Source organism: Dromaius novaehollandiae, chromosome 5 (genome assembly GCF_036370855.1).
Source record: "Dromaius novaehollandiae isolate bDroNov1 chromosome 5, bDroNov1.hap1, whole genome shotgun sequence".
Classification (NCBI taxonomy): domain Eukaryota; kingdom Metazoa; phylum Chordata; class Aves; order Casuariiformes; family Dromaiidae; genus Dromaius; species Dromaius novaehollandiae.
Genome location: NC_088102.1, coordinates 28,390,921 through 28,405,297, shown reverse-complemented (window position 1 = coordinate 28,405,297; position 14,377 = coordinate 28,390,921). Strand labels below are relative to the sequence as shown.

At 36.7% G+C, this 14,377-nt stretch overlaps 1 protein-coding gene across 5 annotated transcripts in view; it reads left to right on the top strand.

Moving 5' to 3' along the window:
• The window catches only part of MIPOL1 (mirror-image polydactyly 1), a 197,764-nt gene that overhangs the window by 68,733 nt on the left and 114,654 nt on the right, over window positions 1-14,377 (top strand). For all 5 annotated transcript variants that reach the window (XM_026120291.2, XM_064512345.1, XM_026120285.2 and 2 more), the window contains 2 exons: window positions 4,556-4,589; window positions 4,849-5,019. In XM_026120291.2, the coding sequence (XP_025976076.1) occupies window positions 4,556-4,589; window positions 4,849-5,019 (205 nt within the window). The remainder of the gene's footprint in view (window positions 1-4,555; window positions 4,590-4,848; window positions 5,020-14,377) is intronic.

The following is a 14,377-nucleotide window of genomic DNA, read 5'->3' as shown; positions in this document are numbered from 1 at the left end:
CAATCTGTGCAGTGGAATCCACAGGCACAGCCATGGCCTTATTGCGGTCTTGACACACGTGAATCTCAGTAAGCCATCACTTGTTTTCCTTTCAAGCCTTTCTGTGCTTCACTCATGTATTAAAAGGCCAACTCTGTTCTAATCAGAAGGATGAGAAAATAGAAGAAACTCTTTTTCTTGGAGAACATACATGCTTCCTTCCTCAAAGGAATGTCATTGCAGAAGGCACTGGATACACTGGTAATGACAAAGGCACTTGCTCCAAGGGAAGAGTTGGTAGCTCCCTCAGGTGATGTTGGTATGAAAGCACTGATGGAGCCGAGCCATCATGCCTTATTGCTGTCATTCAGAGAATACTAATTATTATTGTTTTCACCCACTTGTGCTCTTTTTCTCATGTTTTGTAATGAGGTCTGATACCCTGATGCCATTCACAGTCTCGGAATTGGCATAGGAAATTTCTCTGTGGAGAACACCAACCCAACACAGGTAGAAGTTGTGATGGGCTAATTGGCTACTGTTGGGTCAGTACCTGATTTACATTCTTCTTTTCCAAAACCAGTGACTCATTGTCTCAAAGGTCCTACAGCCAGTATTTCTTCCTGTGTATCCTAGGGAGGTGCAGGTCAGACTTCGGTGTGATATTTGCTGTAATGGCAGCCAACGCTGGAACACAAGGCTAGGGAAAAAACTGGTTTCATTCAAAAGCATTTTCCTTGCCAAGCTGCCTGTGTTGCACAAGACTATAAAATCAGTATTTTCCAGGATCTCCCATTCTGTATCAAAGACTGGGTGTGGCAATGGCAGGTGGTCAGGAAGTGTCATACCAGTCTTCCACATCCTGGGTGCCTTGTCAGCTGCCGCTGAGAACATCCTGGAAATGAACAAAATCCTCAGGCGGATTCCAAGCAGGCTTATGTCACTCCTTAGGGCACAAAGATATGTTGCCTAAGAATTCTGAAAAAATGTTATGTGCTTTTATTTCCATAGACAGTTTTAGTGTCAGTCATCAGAGCAGTAGAAGAAAAATCTTAAGTGACAAAAGACACAAAGCCCAAAAGCTAGATTTTTTCCATTGTAAAATTTGATAATCATCCATTTAGCAAGTACTTAATGGTAATGAGTTATTGGGCATTAATAGCCATATGTAATTTCCTAAAAGGGAAAAAAAGTTGTTCTTATATCCAAGTTGCTTTGTAGTAATCATAATTTTGACCGTATCAGATTTTAGAGATCTGCCTCTCCTTACCTTACTACCCTTTCAGTGAAACTGGAAGTTTGGTAGGAATGTCATAAGCCATATCAGACAAAATAAGAAACTTTGGAGATGTCTTGCTCTGTCCCACCACTTTGTGGTCAGTATTACCTCAGCCAGCAATGTGTCCATTTCCACAACCTGACCACTGTTTACTGCTTCTCCCTATTCCATTTCAGCCCTCTGTGTGACAGGACCTTTTAGATGAGAAGTGGCCTTGTTTCTTCTGAAAAGAGCAATGACAGAATACAGGAAAGCTTTGTTTATTGTGATTTTTTTGTTTTCTTTGAAGAAAGCTCTTTGTTATTTTTGAAATCTTTGAGGATTTCAGAATCAAGAATGGATGCTTGCTTCCATCAGGCTCAGTTGCTTTTCTTCAGGCTCAGTTGTTCTAAGTTTATAGGATGCTTATGTTCATGCAGCTGTACACCTAGCAAAGAAGAAATAGCTGTGATTTACACTGGGGACAGGATTCCTGCTGAAACAAAGCTCCACTAGTTAGGCTTTTCAGAACACCAAGGGTCTTGACTAACTGTGGTGAGGTGACAAGTTATTCATCTCTACTTCTACCTGGATATCTGGCATGTGGCAATGGAGGAGCAAGTCAGGATTGTGCTGCAAACATGCTGAATTCATTACAATCGAGAAATCAGCATTTCCATCAGTCACTGTCACCTCCTGTGTGTTCAAGTATGTTCATTAACCAAAACTCATGTAATATCAATAGTCCTTTTGAGCCTCGCTTAAAACGTTTGCTTCTCTAGCACTTCATTCTGTTACTAGTCTTTCTACTTATTGTTAGTTTCTCAGGAAGAGTCAATTTGAGGTGCTTAGGGGTCAGCTGACCTCTGCAATATTCACAAGAATAGAATGACTCTAAAACCTCACCTCTAATTTACCATTAAACTTTGTCTCACTATTCATTTTAAGTAAGCCATTATTTTTACCTGGTGCCTTCTCAGAAGCAGAGTGAACTTCAGGAAAAAAATTACTTTTCTCAGACTCTCTGTTGTAAAGTTTCATACTGTGGCTGAATGGATTCTGCCCCTCCCCCCCGAGTCCATCTCACCACTCTTCTAGTCCTTTGGAAGGAGCAGAGGTGATGGGATGAGCCATGAGGAACTTAGTTTATTTTATTTAGTTTTTGGGTTTGTTCTGGAATCTTGGAACTAGATAATAACTCACCGTTATTTTCTTCCTGGTGCTGGTTGTTCAAAAGGTCAACCTCTCACCTCAGAGAACATCAAATGGAGCACATAGGGCATTTCTTTGTAAAGTCCATTGGCTACTTTGCCACCCTTGTCAAGTTTTAGAGCACAAGTCACTCCCCCCATCTGCTTTGGACCTGTTCCAATCAGAGATTTTTACAAGAGGGCAATATTAAGCAGCCTGCCAACTTTTACCAATAAAATTTAAATTAGCTGCTAGAGCAGTTTTGTTGTCACTGTTTAACTGTAACAGCTGAAACTCTTTCAATCCTGTCACCTCTAGGGGATACTTCAGGGGAATGTGTGTAAAAATAGAAGAAAAAGGAATCCTTGCTTACTGCTGTTTCAAATCATGAGAGAACTAAGGGTCACTTATTGCCTGTGCACAGCCTAGGGAGAGGAACTAGGCAAATGCATGTTTAAAAAAAATACCAAGATTTTAGGGGGTGTATGTATGCCTACAGACAGATGTCTTGTGGCAGCAGAAGGGCTACATTTATGGTGAAAGTTCCTGTTCTTTTTCCCTTCCTTCATTTTCTCCCCCTTTATCCTCCCCACCCAGCCTGATGCTTGGCTGAGTGATTTTGTTGACCCACGCTTTTAGCAGGGGAGAAACCCTCTGGTGAAGCCAGGTCAGTCCTGCCAGTTTTTTTGACAAATACGCTTCATTGTGAATACAGACTTGCTGGAGACCCCTATTAAGTCCCATGCTAAGTGGAACTCAGAGCAGAGCAGTATAAGAACCTAAAGCAGGAACTTTACAAGGAGCCAACTCAGTTGTGAGAATCTGGACTCAAGTGTCTGTCATGTTTTGGTTTGTGATACTTTATGAATATGAGTCAAACCCAGCAAAGGTTAGCTTTTATTTTGTTTGGTTTAGGTCTAATGCTGACTGGGTATGTTGGAAGTAGTTACTTGCTTGCAAGCTCTATGTAAATATGCCAACTATCATACACTGGTAGTATATTCTGTTATTATTTCTTTTTGATTAAAAGGGTCGATTTCCGTATTGGCTGATTTACTGTGCCATATGGACCAGTAACTGGTAACTAACACTTTAAGGTGAAATGTTAGTGTGCTATCAAGTGTTGTACAATGTTTGATGGCTTAAATCTTGGCCTCAAAGCAGCATCTCTCAGCACTGAATAAGTTGTGTGGCATTGTTTAATGACTACTGTTGTCTTTTAAAACATTCTATACTAGTCTGTGACAGGCTTACTTTTAATAAATGTATTGTTAATAAACTAATTAGCAATGGAGTGGAAATGTAACTTTCTAATATGCTTAAATAAGCACATTAAAAATATTGAAGAGGTCTCTTCCATTTTAAAATGCACATTCATATTGTAAGTAATATGCTGCCCATATAACTTATCTTAGGTAAAATAAAATGCATACATATTAGGTGTTTGTGCTATCACTCGTTGCTTTTGCACAGCTGGTGTTCAATTGTGTATGACTAAATTCCTCGTATCATCTTTATATTTAATAGTTAAATTACATGTTCTCTTGAAATAAAAAGTGGGGAAGTGCCAGCAGAATTAAAATATGGCCTTGCAGAAAATTGGCTTAATGTGCTATTTTATGCAAAACATAAAAGAAGTATATCTTTAAGGAAACTTCAACTACTTGTTTTTCTCCTTTTGGCAGAGGGAGGTGGCAAATGACTTTTGTGGAGAATTTTTTTTTTTTTTTTTTTGAAGTCCTGTCCTGTTTCATTTGGGGAGCAGTAAAAACAAAAACACAACATCAAGTAAAAGTTGTAAGTCCAGAAATAAATAAAATAAGAGCATCAGTCACTTCTATCACTGGGGAACTTTCTTCATCTAAGCACATATGAACAATTGATCCTTGTAGTCATATAGAGCAGTAAACATTAATAACTTAACAGTCTGAAGTCAGTGCTGAAGATATGGAGCATTATTGAAAGATGGAGTCGAGCAGGTGGCACTTTAATATGTTCAGTGTCATGGTTGACTCTAAAGACTAGTAGAATGAAATTACTTGAGGTTCTAAAGATTTAAAAAGCGAACTCATTTTGCTGCACTAAGGAAATGCTACTGATCAGGCTTTCTGTGTCCCTTTTTTCTAGGCTAGAAAATATTAACCCTGAAGAAAATGACATGGTAAGCCATTCTCTGAGGAGATTTCTTGATGTCAGTCTTATATCTTAGAGGCTTAAGTTCAATTGAGTGGGTTTCAAGAACTAAGATGTGGGAAAAAGAAGAATTGACACACTAATAATGTACATCTTTGCTGCAATATGAAAATTCAATAACTTCACTCAGTCAATTTACAATTCACATGTGCCTATTAATTAAAACCCTATATTAAATAAAATATATTAAAACTTCATGTCTGACTAACATATAATGCTGTTGGTAGACATTACAGGAATTACTGAACAGAATAAACAATGCAGACACTGGCATAGATATACTGAAGAATGGAGCTATAATTCTGAATCGAATACACAGGACCAAAGAACATAAAAAGAAAATAGTAGCTGAGGAGATGAATGCAGTGATAGAACAACGGGATGCTGCTTTGTCTCAAGTAAGTCTCTAGAAGTATATAATCACTCTATATCAAATTTCTTTTTTTTTTTCTTGCTTTACTTCTGGGGAAGAAAATTGCTTCATTTTCTTTTCCCTATTGCAAACCTAAAAGACTGCATTTATGGCAAATGTCTGATTAAGGAGCAATTGTTTCTGCATGGTAGGAGTGCTCATTAAAATAGTGTAAGTATATTTCACAAGCAAGTTTATTTTTGTATGTTTTACATGCAGTCACTGTCTCCATTTTTAAAACAAAATAGCTTTCAGTATACTGACCAATGTAAAAAGCTACTAACGGCTCAGTTTTGTGGGATGCTATAGTGCTGTAAAGCATCAAACCACAGCTAACTGGACCTCAGGGAGTTGTAAAGAGTTAAAATTATAAGTGGCAGAAATATGCATTAAAGGGAAATAATGCTGCATGCAGCAAAACAAGCAAGTCCTCCCTTTGTTCCTTTACATTCAGGAGGTGAAAATCATCATGTGGGCCTTGATTTTCAATGTCTCATGCTTCTGCTACATAGGCTACTAGAAGCTGGTGTCCTTTCACCGATTCCTTTCACTTTTCTATTTTCCCAGAATGCTATTTTCATTCTCTTTATCATGGATAAAGTCTCCTTGGTTCTCACATCGTACAGTAGAGTTGTTCGGGGTTTCTTTCCACAATTTTCTTTCCTCTTGATGTTGCCTTCTGATAAAAACTGGATTAAGATCGATGGGAATAAGCTGTAGGGAGAAGCAGAGCAGATGGGGAGTATAGCTCTTGAGAGATTTTAGACTGGATGAAACTCCTTATGCATTCATCCCAGGCAAGAAGTTTCATCTGGCTCGTGCTTCAAAATGGAAAATACAAATCTTACCTCAATGTACAGTATCCAAGTTAGCCCGCAATTAAATAACTTCTGCTAAATCGAAAGTCAGGTTTGTGATGTTGACTGGTATTGATAATGTTGGTTGAATTTACATTGTATTGAGAGGCCACCCGATAAAAGAATCGCTTCTCTACACCCTGAAGTTTTCACTTTTTTGCAATCATTATAATTTTTAGTTCTATCCTATTTTAACTTGGAAAGCCCTATCTGCTTGGTGCTTAAAATGCTTTATACATTTATCCACTGCAGTGCATGTTAATGTTGCAGCTTTATCTTTTCACTCTGCTTTCTTTTGCTTTTTATAATAATGATAAGCGACCTGGCTTCTGGTGAACATCCAACAGTCCTGCCAAAAGTTTATGCTCTTTATTTTTTAATTATGACTGCATTTCATCTTTAAACAGGACATTTGAGAACTGGGCAGCTGGTAAGAGAAAAGCTTTCAGCAAAGGAGAAGGATCCTTTGGTATATTCACATTTCGTCAGTTTTTTGTTACAATGTCAAAGTGTGCTTTCAGACATACTTGGACCATTAAACTTTTGTGAACTTCTGAATATTATTGTAGGGCATTATAAGGTATATTTTAATAAGCTCTTCACTTAAAGTGTAATTTACAGACATATGTATAGAAGAAGTCTCTTTTCCACGTAATTAGCATGGAAATTAATAACAGATCATTATTTTGCATAGTAATGGCTCAAATGCCGCAGCCAGCAAAGCCAGCTTGTAGGTCTGTGAGCACAATGCACAGATAATGTCAAGTAGGTGGTGCAGTTAAAAATAAATGAAGAAAGTAAACAGTAAAACCCCCACAAACCAAGATTTCTTGTATCAGCATTTGGTATTAAGCAGTACTGCTCTGATTGATACTGCTTGCAAATTACAATACCGTTGTTTTAAACTAACTGTTACTACTAGAACTCTATTGAGCTTGCATTGTGTTTCCATAACTGTGATGCTTTCATGGCTGTGACTATTGAATCTGTAAAATAGATCCTTGGAACTGAAGCTACCATTTCAACCTGCATTTCTCACTTGATGGTTCCTTGGGAATTCGTACCATACTTGAATTACTAGTAGTCTTTTGTTAACATTGCAATAGCGGTAGTTATTACAGTGCTAACAGCGAGAACAATAGAAGAGGGATTCCTGCGTTAGACCACAAAGGGACTGGATATAATTCAGGGAGTGTATATGCTTAGCATAACAAATGTAAATTATTAGAAGTTAGATCTGAGGCTGCCTCAGGTATTCATAACATCTGCAAGTTAAAATCTTTCTCTTTTCATGGGAGGTGACATCAAATACGAGGGAGTCCTGGTAAGAATAGGCTGAGACAAAGCAGAAGTAGAGTACACTGTAATATGCTGTGGCTGACCTCTGGAAAATGGCATTTTAAATGTTCAGAGGTCATTGGGCAGTGGAAGCTAAATGCTTCATGATGCATTTCGTAAAAACTACATTGCTCTGTTTCTACTAGTTATTGTATGGTGCTGGAGACAGCAATGTTGTTTGAGTGACCCACATAACCAATTCTATGTGAGAGAGAACTGTCTATCTGATTACTAAGGGTTTGCACAGGTTGTATTTAGTGAAGCTGCATCTATTATCTTTCTTAATGTTTTTCTTCACAATAACCTGACAGTTGACAATTAAGCACAATGAATACAGCTAGCATCCAGTTTTGGGGGTATAACTTGTAGGGTTTCTGATTTTTCTCTGTAAGCAACAATAACACAGAAGTCTGCAGCGCTAACTCATTGCTTTGATTTCAGCTAAGGACTATTTAACCTTCCTAGAGAATGGATATTCTATAAACTGTGCATCTCCTGTGACCAGAAAATTACAGGCTGTCTTCAACTAGTGTTTCAAGCATAGTTTCACAATAACTTCCCTGCTGGTTATACTGTGAAGTTGTGTTTTACTGGACTGCTGTTGTACAACTGCTTTAAGATGGTTAACTAGTTGTGATTCTCTTATTTGAATTTTCTTTAATTTTTTTTTATTCTTGAAAAGATGAAAAGTGCTGTCCATGTCTATGAAATGTATGAATAAGCTCTTTTTGAGCCATAGTACCTAAGCACCCCTCCATCTTTTTTGATATTTCAAATGTGAATATCACACCATATTAGGAGCAGCTAGAGGCACTGTTATCACTTTATTGAGCTGCACATGTGTATGTAATCTTAGATCATTCACTACATTGCTGAGCAAATATGCAAACTACTTTTTGTATGTGTGAAAACAAATAAAGTGGTATAAACTCAAATATTTGATACTACTTTTAGTATGTATTTTCAAGTGAATAAAAAACAAACAACTAAAGCATGGCTAAACATTGACATCCATATTCTCCTGTACCAGCCCCCTTAAAAAAACAAACTCAACTGTTTGGTTATATTTGCCAAGATATATTTGTTAGTGAACAGGTATTGTGTTATACTGGGGACCTTGTGTCTGTTTTATGACTGACCCTCTGGAAAGGAAACAGAGTAAAATGTTGACTGTCATGAGAAATAAAAAAAATCAGTTTGTCTACAATATTAAGTAAGTTTTGTCTTAATCCACTCAAGGAAAAAACTTATTTGTCCAATGGGTCGTAATACCATTCTGCCTGCCTTCAAAAGTCTTGCTTGCTTGAGTATTCAGATTAGTGACAAACATTTGATAGAAATTAAATATGGCCATAGTCACATTATAAAGTCACATAAAACTTCATAAAATACTTTAAAGAATATGTTTCCAGCAGGAGGCAATGCAGTGCAATGTCTCAAACTGGCAAGCACCTATTAAGTACATCACACCTTATGGACAGGAATGTTAATATGATTAAAGGGTTGGCAGCTGAAGCTGGGGACTTGAGTAAGTCATTGCAGTAACTTTTTTTCTGTATTAGAAAAGAAAAGAGACCCTGTAATTGGTACAGCTTGAAGGAAGTGATTTTAAAGAAACTAAATAATAGTATGGCTTATAGTTCAGAATGTCATATGTTTGATATGTTTTCAGTCCTAATTTTAATTCTGTAGATATTTTGTAATTGGAAACAGTCTGTTGCTATACAGAATTTTAAATATTAAAGGTGTAGAATTTTTTGCTGAAGAAAAGCAGTGGTTTCGTGGCCAGTGAAGTGTCGTCTCTAATACCCTGATCTTGAAGCAATAACATAACTGGCAAGCAAACCTGGTTTTACAGCTTTGAATAGTTTGATCACATCCTGCTGTGCAGGAACATGCATATGACTGTTCATGTAAAAATTGGCATGCACCCAGTTGCTCATCTGAAGCAAGTTTAAGTACCTTTCTCCAATCTGAGGCACTGTTTGGCAACAAACAGCAGTTTATCCTCGCTGAAAACAAAGACGAGAAGTGCTATGCTTGACTGCCCATCGTTATGGGTTTCGACTAATGACTAATAACTGATAAATGTCAGTAGCCACAACAAGCCAGCTTCTTCCTTTTTTTTTTTTTTTTTTTTTAGCTTCTTCTCAAGCATTTTACCTCCTTGTACACCAAATGAGTTGTAGAACCCTGTTATCTGTAATTCCCAGAGCATTAAGGCATTCTCAGTACACATGAGCGAACAGGCCTTGTTAAAGTAGTAAACCCAGAAGCTGTATTAACTGTAAAAACAACAAAAGCATGTGTAAAAGAAAAAAATGACTTACAGATCTCAGACCATTTCAGGGGGAATACTCAGATGAAGGTTGCAATGCTGCATGACTGCTTTATCTCGGAGATAATTGCTTTTCAACCCAAACCGTGGTTTGGAATATTATTTTTTAATGATTGTTTGAATTAACACATCAGTGTTAAACTCTGTGCTTTTTGTTTGTTTGTTTGTTTGTTTGTTTTTTCCCTTTGATACTTCCTGGCTAAGGATATAGACTGAGTTCTTGTTTGGCAAGAGCATATTTGACAGTGTCCTAGCTGCTCTGCTAGGATGCTTCTGCTACTACCTCTTCACTTGCTTCTAATATTTGGGAAAGGCAGAAGAGGAGAGAGGTAGGACACTATATTCACAATTCTTTTTGGACCTGACAGCTGCTGTGGGGTATTGATGAATTTGGTCCCAGGCTTGTTTGAGAAGGGAAGTGGAGGTAAAGGGGATGTTTATTGTTACTTGAGGATCCAAGTTAATTCCCTCTTATGCCTGATTTCCTTTGGGAGGGAAAGAGCAAGTTCCTGTTGCCCTCATTTTCTCTAAGTGGTAGCAGATAAATGAGTGAGGGGAAGTTACTTGCTAGCAGGAAAGGTAAGCAGAAAGAGATGAGACAGAAAACTAAAGGGCGTAGTTTTAAAAACTGTCTGTAAGTTGCCCCTCTTACTCTTCAAATTTAGTTTGAGCCCTGAGAGAAATAAATAAGAATATGGGGAAAATACAAAATAGAAATTTTTTAAAAAATTTAACATTAAAAATTATGCTGTTACGGAGGGGAGAGGGGATAGAACAAGCAGGAGTTGGAAAAAAAATGGTTGCCAGGTTGATCATCACTGTGCTGGTGGACTCAGGTAAACCTCACAGACTTCACTTTGGAGGTAAAGCTGAGTAAAAGGCATCCTGAAGAAAGATCGCAAAAAGCCAAGCCATATGAGCAATTGTTATGATTATCTGTATTAGTTTTCTATTTGGTCCTATGGCAGTGGACAAATGCTTTATGATGTCACATTTGATTCTCTGTGTATGTGAATAAAGGTAATCCTTGCAAAGTTTGACTCAATGCATGTTTTAGGAAGCCCATGTTACAGTAAACCGATTAAATCCCTGTTTTTGTTGCTGTTTCTCTGCATAGACTAAGTGAATCTCGTTGGCTACAGAATTTTCAGAAATGCCAAACAGAACTAGTGACCTCTGTGGCTGAAAGGCTTAGAGTGCCAAAGTCTTGCATAAAACTTTTGGGCTTGATACTGAAGAGGTACTGAATCTTTTGCATCTTACCAAAGGGAAGATTCTTTCCTACTTGGCTGCATTATTCTTCTAAAAATGAACTGATACTTAAGTAGAAAAATGATAGTAATTCTTTACTTTCTAAAATGTTAGGTATGCCCTAACTCTTTACCTCAGGTATATTTGTGCTACCTAGAATGTGGATATTTTCCAGGGGAATGCTCAGTTAAATATTTGGCTACGTTCAGAAGATGTGTAAAGTATTTTTTTCTTTCTTCTGAAGCAAGAATTATAGTCCACTAGAGCCCAATAGTGAGGAAATTAGCCAAACTCTTGATACTTTGCTTTGGGTATTAACAAAAGAGTAACACCTATTTAAAGTTTCATCATAATGCTCTATGATTTTGTTTAGTCATTGCCTATAGCTCTAATTTCTCAAAACATTAAGAAAGCTGAGGAGACATGAGATCTTCAGGCAGAGTGATAAGAGCTGAGGCTGAGAAAATTTGGGGACATCTGTATGTGCAGTGTTATTTGGTCCGTTGCCTTGGTTGGGGTTTCTTTGTAGACAGGTATTTGTTGGTAGTGAATGAAACTCCCTGTGATTTCCCTAGAGTCAGAATTTCACTTGTGAAAGGGAGTATCTTGTAGCTTGTTCCTCAGTTTGACTTCAGGCTTTGGTTGCATGAGGTGCAGTGTTTTTTAAATCAGCTGGTAGGTTGGGAGTGGAGAATCTGAAGGAAAATTGCCTTAAGGAGCTCTAATACCTAACTTTTATACTTAGTCTATGAGTGATAAATATGAGTAAATATGTAAATATGAATGCAATGTTTCCTTGAAAACAGGGGTTACAGTTTGTCTTTTTGAACTTCTGAAGCAATTTTTTTAATTGATACTACATTTTCTGTATTTTACTCTCACGAGGTTTTGGCTGAATGATGCCCTGAGATGCATTATTGTTTGTATTGTTAAATCACCTGTTGTTCTTGTGCAAACTGTGTTGTGCAGAAATCAGAAAAATACGTGTCTGCATCATATTTGAGGGCATGATCAAGCCCTATATCTTTAACTGTAAGTGCTAATGGATTTTCAGTAGAACGTTCATCTTCTCTTTACTACCTAGAAACTCCTGACCCCTTTGAAAATGACAGTAAATTTGCATGCAAGTTTGTCTGATTAATTGCTATTTGACTCATCTATCATGGTGCTAAGCTCTGGGTTCACACAGCTTAAACTTCCAAACCAATTTCTAGAATTAAATTAAATATTTAATGTCAAAACCCTAGGATGAAAGAGAGAAAAAATGTTTTGTATGCTTATTGATGGCCTCTTTCAGTAGCAACAACCCATAGATGAAATTCCCAATGTGATACAAGCAGCAGAATTCAAACAGTATTCACTGCGAAGAGGAGATTGAATCACTGTGCATGCAGTAACTTCTGTAGGTGCCAGAATTATTTAGAAGTATTTAAAGTAAGATTTGCATGGTGCTTAACGCCTCACAGTTTCAAGTTAAGCATTGAGTGATGAATCAGTTTCTGGTTTGCTTACACTTGTTGACTAAAATGCCTCTGATTTTCTTAAGAATTAAAAAATACATCTATCTGTATATTTCATATTTAAAAGGTAGTTTTCTTAGGCAACTTTCTAAAAAATCTTTCTGGAAAAATACTTTGTTATTCTGGATACCCACATGGGTTTACGTTAAAATTCTCTTTGATAGGTGATAAAAAGAGATTATTTTTCTTTCTATTTATATTTAGGATGAGGTCTTGAAAGGTTCCTTTGTCTGACCTGTGTGTTCATTCTTCTTCTTGCTGTTGCTGCTTAACAGTTCTTGAACATTCACAATTACAACTTTATAATTCAAAATGTTGATTTTCGTCTACAGTAGCAAGTACTGTGAACTAATAGGAGTGAATCTGGAGTATGAAATAGTTAATTCTCAGCATCTGACATCCACACTAATACATTTCAGGGTGGGTTTTTGTTATCTTTGGACTGGCTTATGGACTGAATGCTCATTTGTGTTGGGGTGCAGGAGGCGTGTTCCCAAACTGCATCTCTGAGTTTGTTTTAATCAAAAGGCAATCCTGTTCGTTCTCTGAGAGAGCACTCCATGTTGCAAACCAAAGCACAGAAAATGGGTTCGCTGCAAATTGCACCCCACATGCAAATGGAGGCACTAACATAATCACACCCTAAGTCTCTGTAATACCTGAAGTTTAAATACTGTCAATATGGCAGCGCAAGTAGTATGCAAATTGAATTTTTTTTGAAAATCTGTGAAATTCGTTGAGAACTTTAGATAAATTGCCAAGTTTTGTTATTTGTAAATATAGAAAGGAAAAATAAATCATTTTAATTCAAGAAAATATTTAAAAGCTAATTACATTAAAGTTCTGCCAGTCTATTAAATACAATTAGGGATAAAAAAGTAGGGGGGAACTCGAAGGAGAATCAGATTTGGGAAAAAAAATGAAAAACTAAAGTGAAATAAAAGCTATCAGTGTTCTCATAAAAAGTATTCCGGTTATCTTCATATTCAGTGTTTTTACTTTGAAGATTATGTAATAGACTATTTTACATGCAGACCTTCTTTCTGGTGAAGATTTTGGGCCTGTCCACAAGACACAAAATTACCTTGGTTTTCTCAAGGAGAAATAGGTTTCTGAACTAGTTTGTTTGTTTGTTTAAATCCTTACTTGACTAGTAACTAACTTACAAATGAAGGATATAGGGTTTCCTATTATGTGTGGACTGCATATGCATAAGGTGCTGTTGTTTCGAAACTTTTTTTTATTTAAATGTTTATTGCCATTCTTTTCAATAGTGTTATTGAAGTATTGATTATTGGATATGTTGTGGGTATACACTCAATACAGAAAAATGTATTCTGGATTATAGTTTACTTTTATATTGAATTGAGCCAATTCAAATAGATAGAAATATTTATTTAAAGGCCCTCAAGAAGTTGTGACTGTGTAAAAAGTGTAAAAAGTATAATTTTTCTGGCTCCATGATTTACCAAAAAAAAAAAAAAAAAAAAAAAAAAGTAACTAACTAACTGTGGAAGAAGAACAGTGTTAAATCATAGAAATATAGTCGTTTTTACAATTCTGGAATTGTCATCAGAAATACAGAATTATATGTTCCCAGTAAATGGTTAGCCATAGGATATTTTACTGGTGTAATGTAGTGGTGCTAGATAATCAGCAGTAATACTTCTGATTTTATATACTTCTATATATTATTGATAACATAGTATTATGCTACCTTTTTGGGAGGGGGGGAAGTTTTAAAAACATTATCTCTATGAATTAGATGCTATAAGCATGTAAGAAGTATATTAATCAAAGTTGTGCTGCAGTTCCTGGTGAACTTTAAATTATGCTGAGAGTTACTTATTTCTTAGTTAGCTCTAACACCTTTCTGTTGTCTGCTGAAGAATTACCAGAGTTTATATAAAAAACAAAACCAAAAACTCTCTTGTCTGAGAGAAGTTTGCTGAGTTGTGTTCAGGACAGGAGTGAACACCTCCCCCTCTGTGTGAGTTTGCCTCCTTCACCTTCTGTAGTTTTGAGACAAAGCTTTCTTTC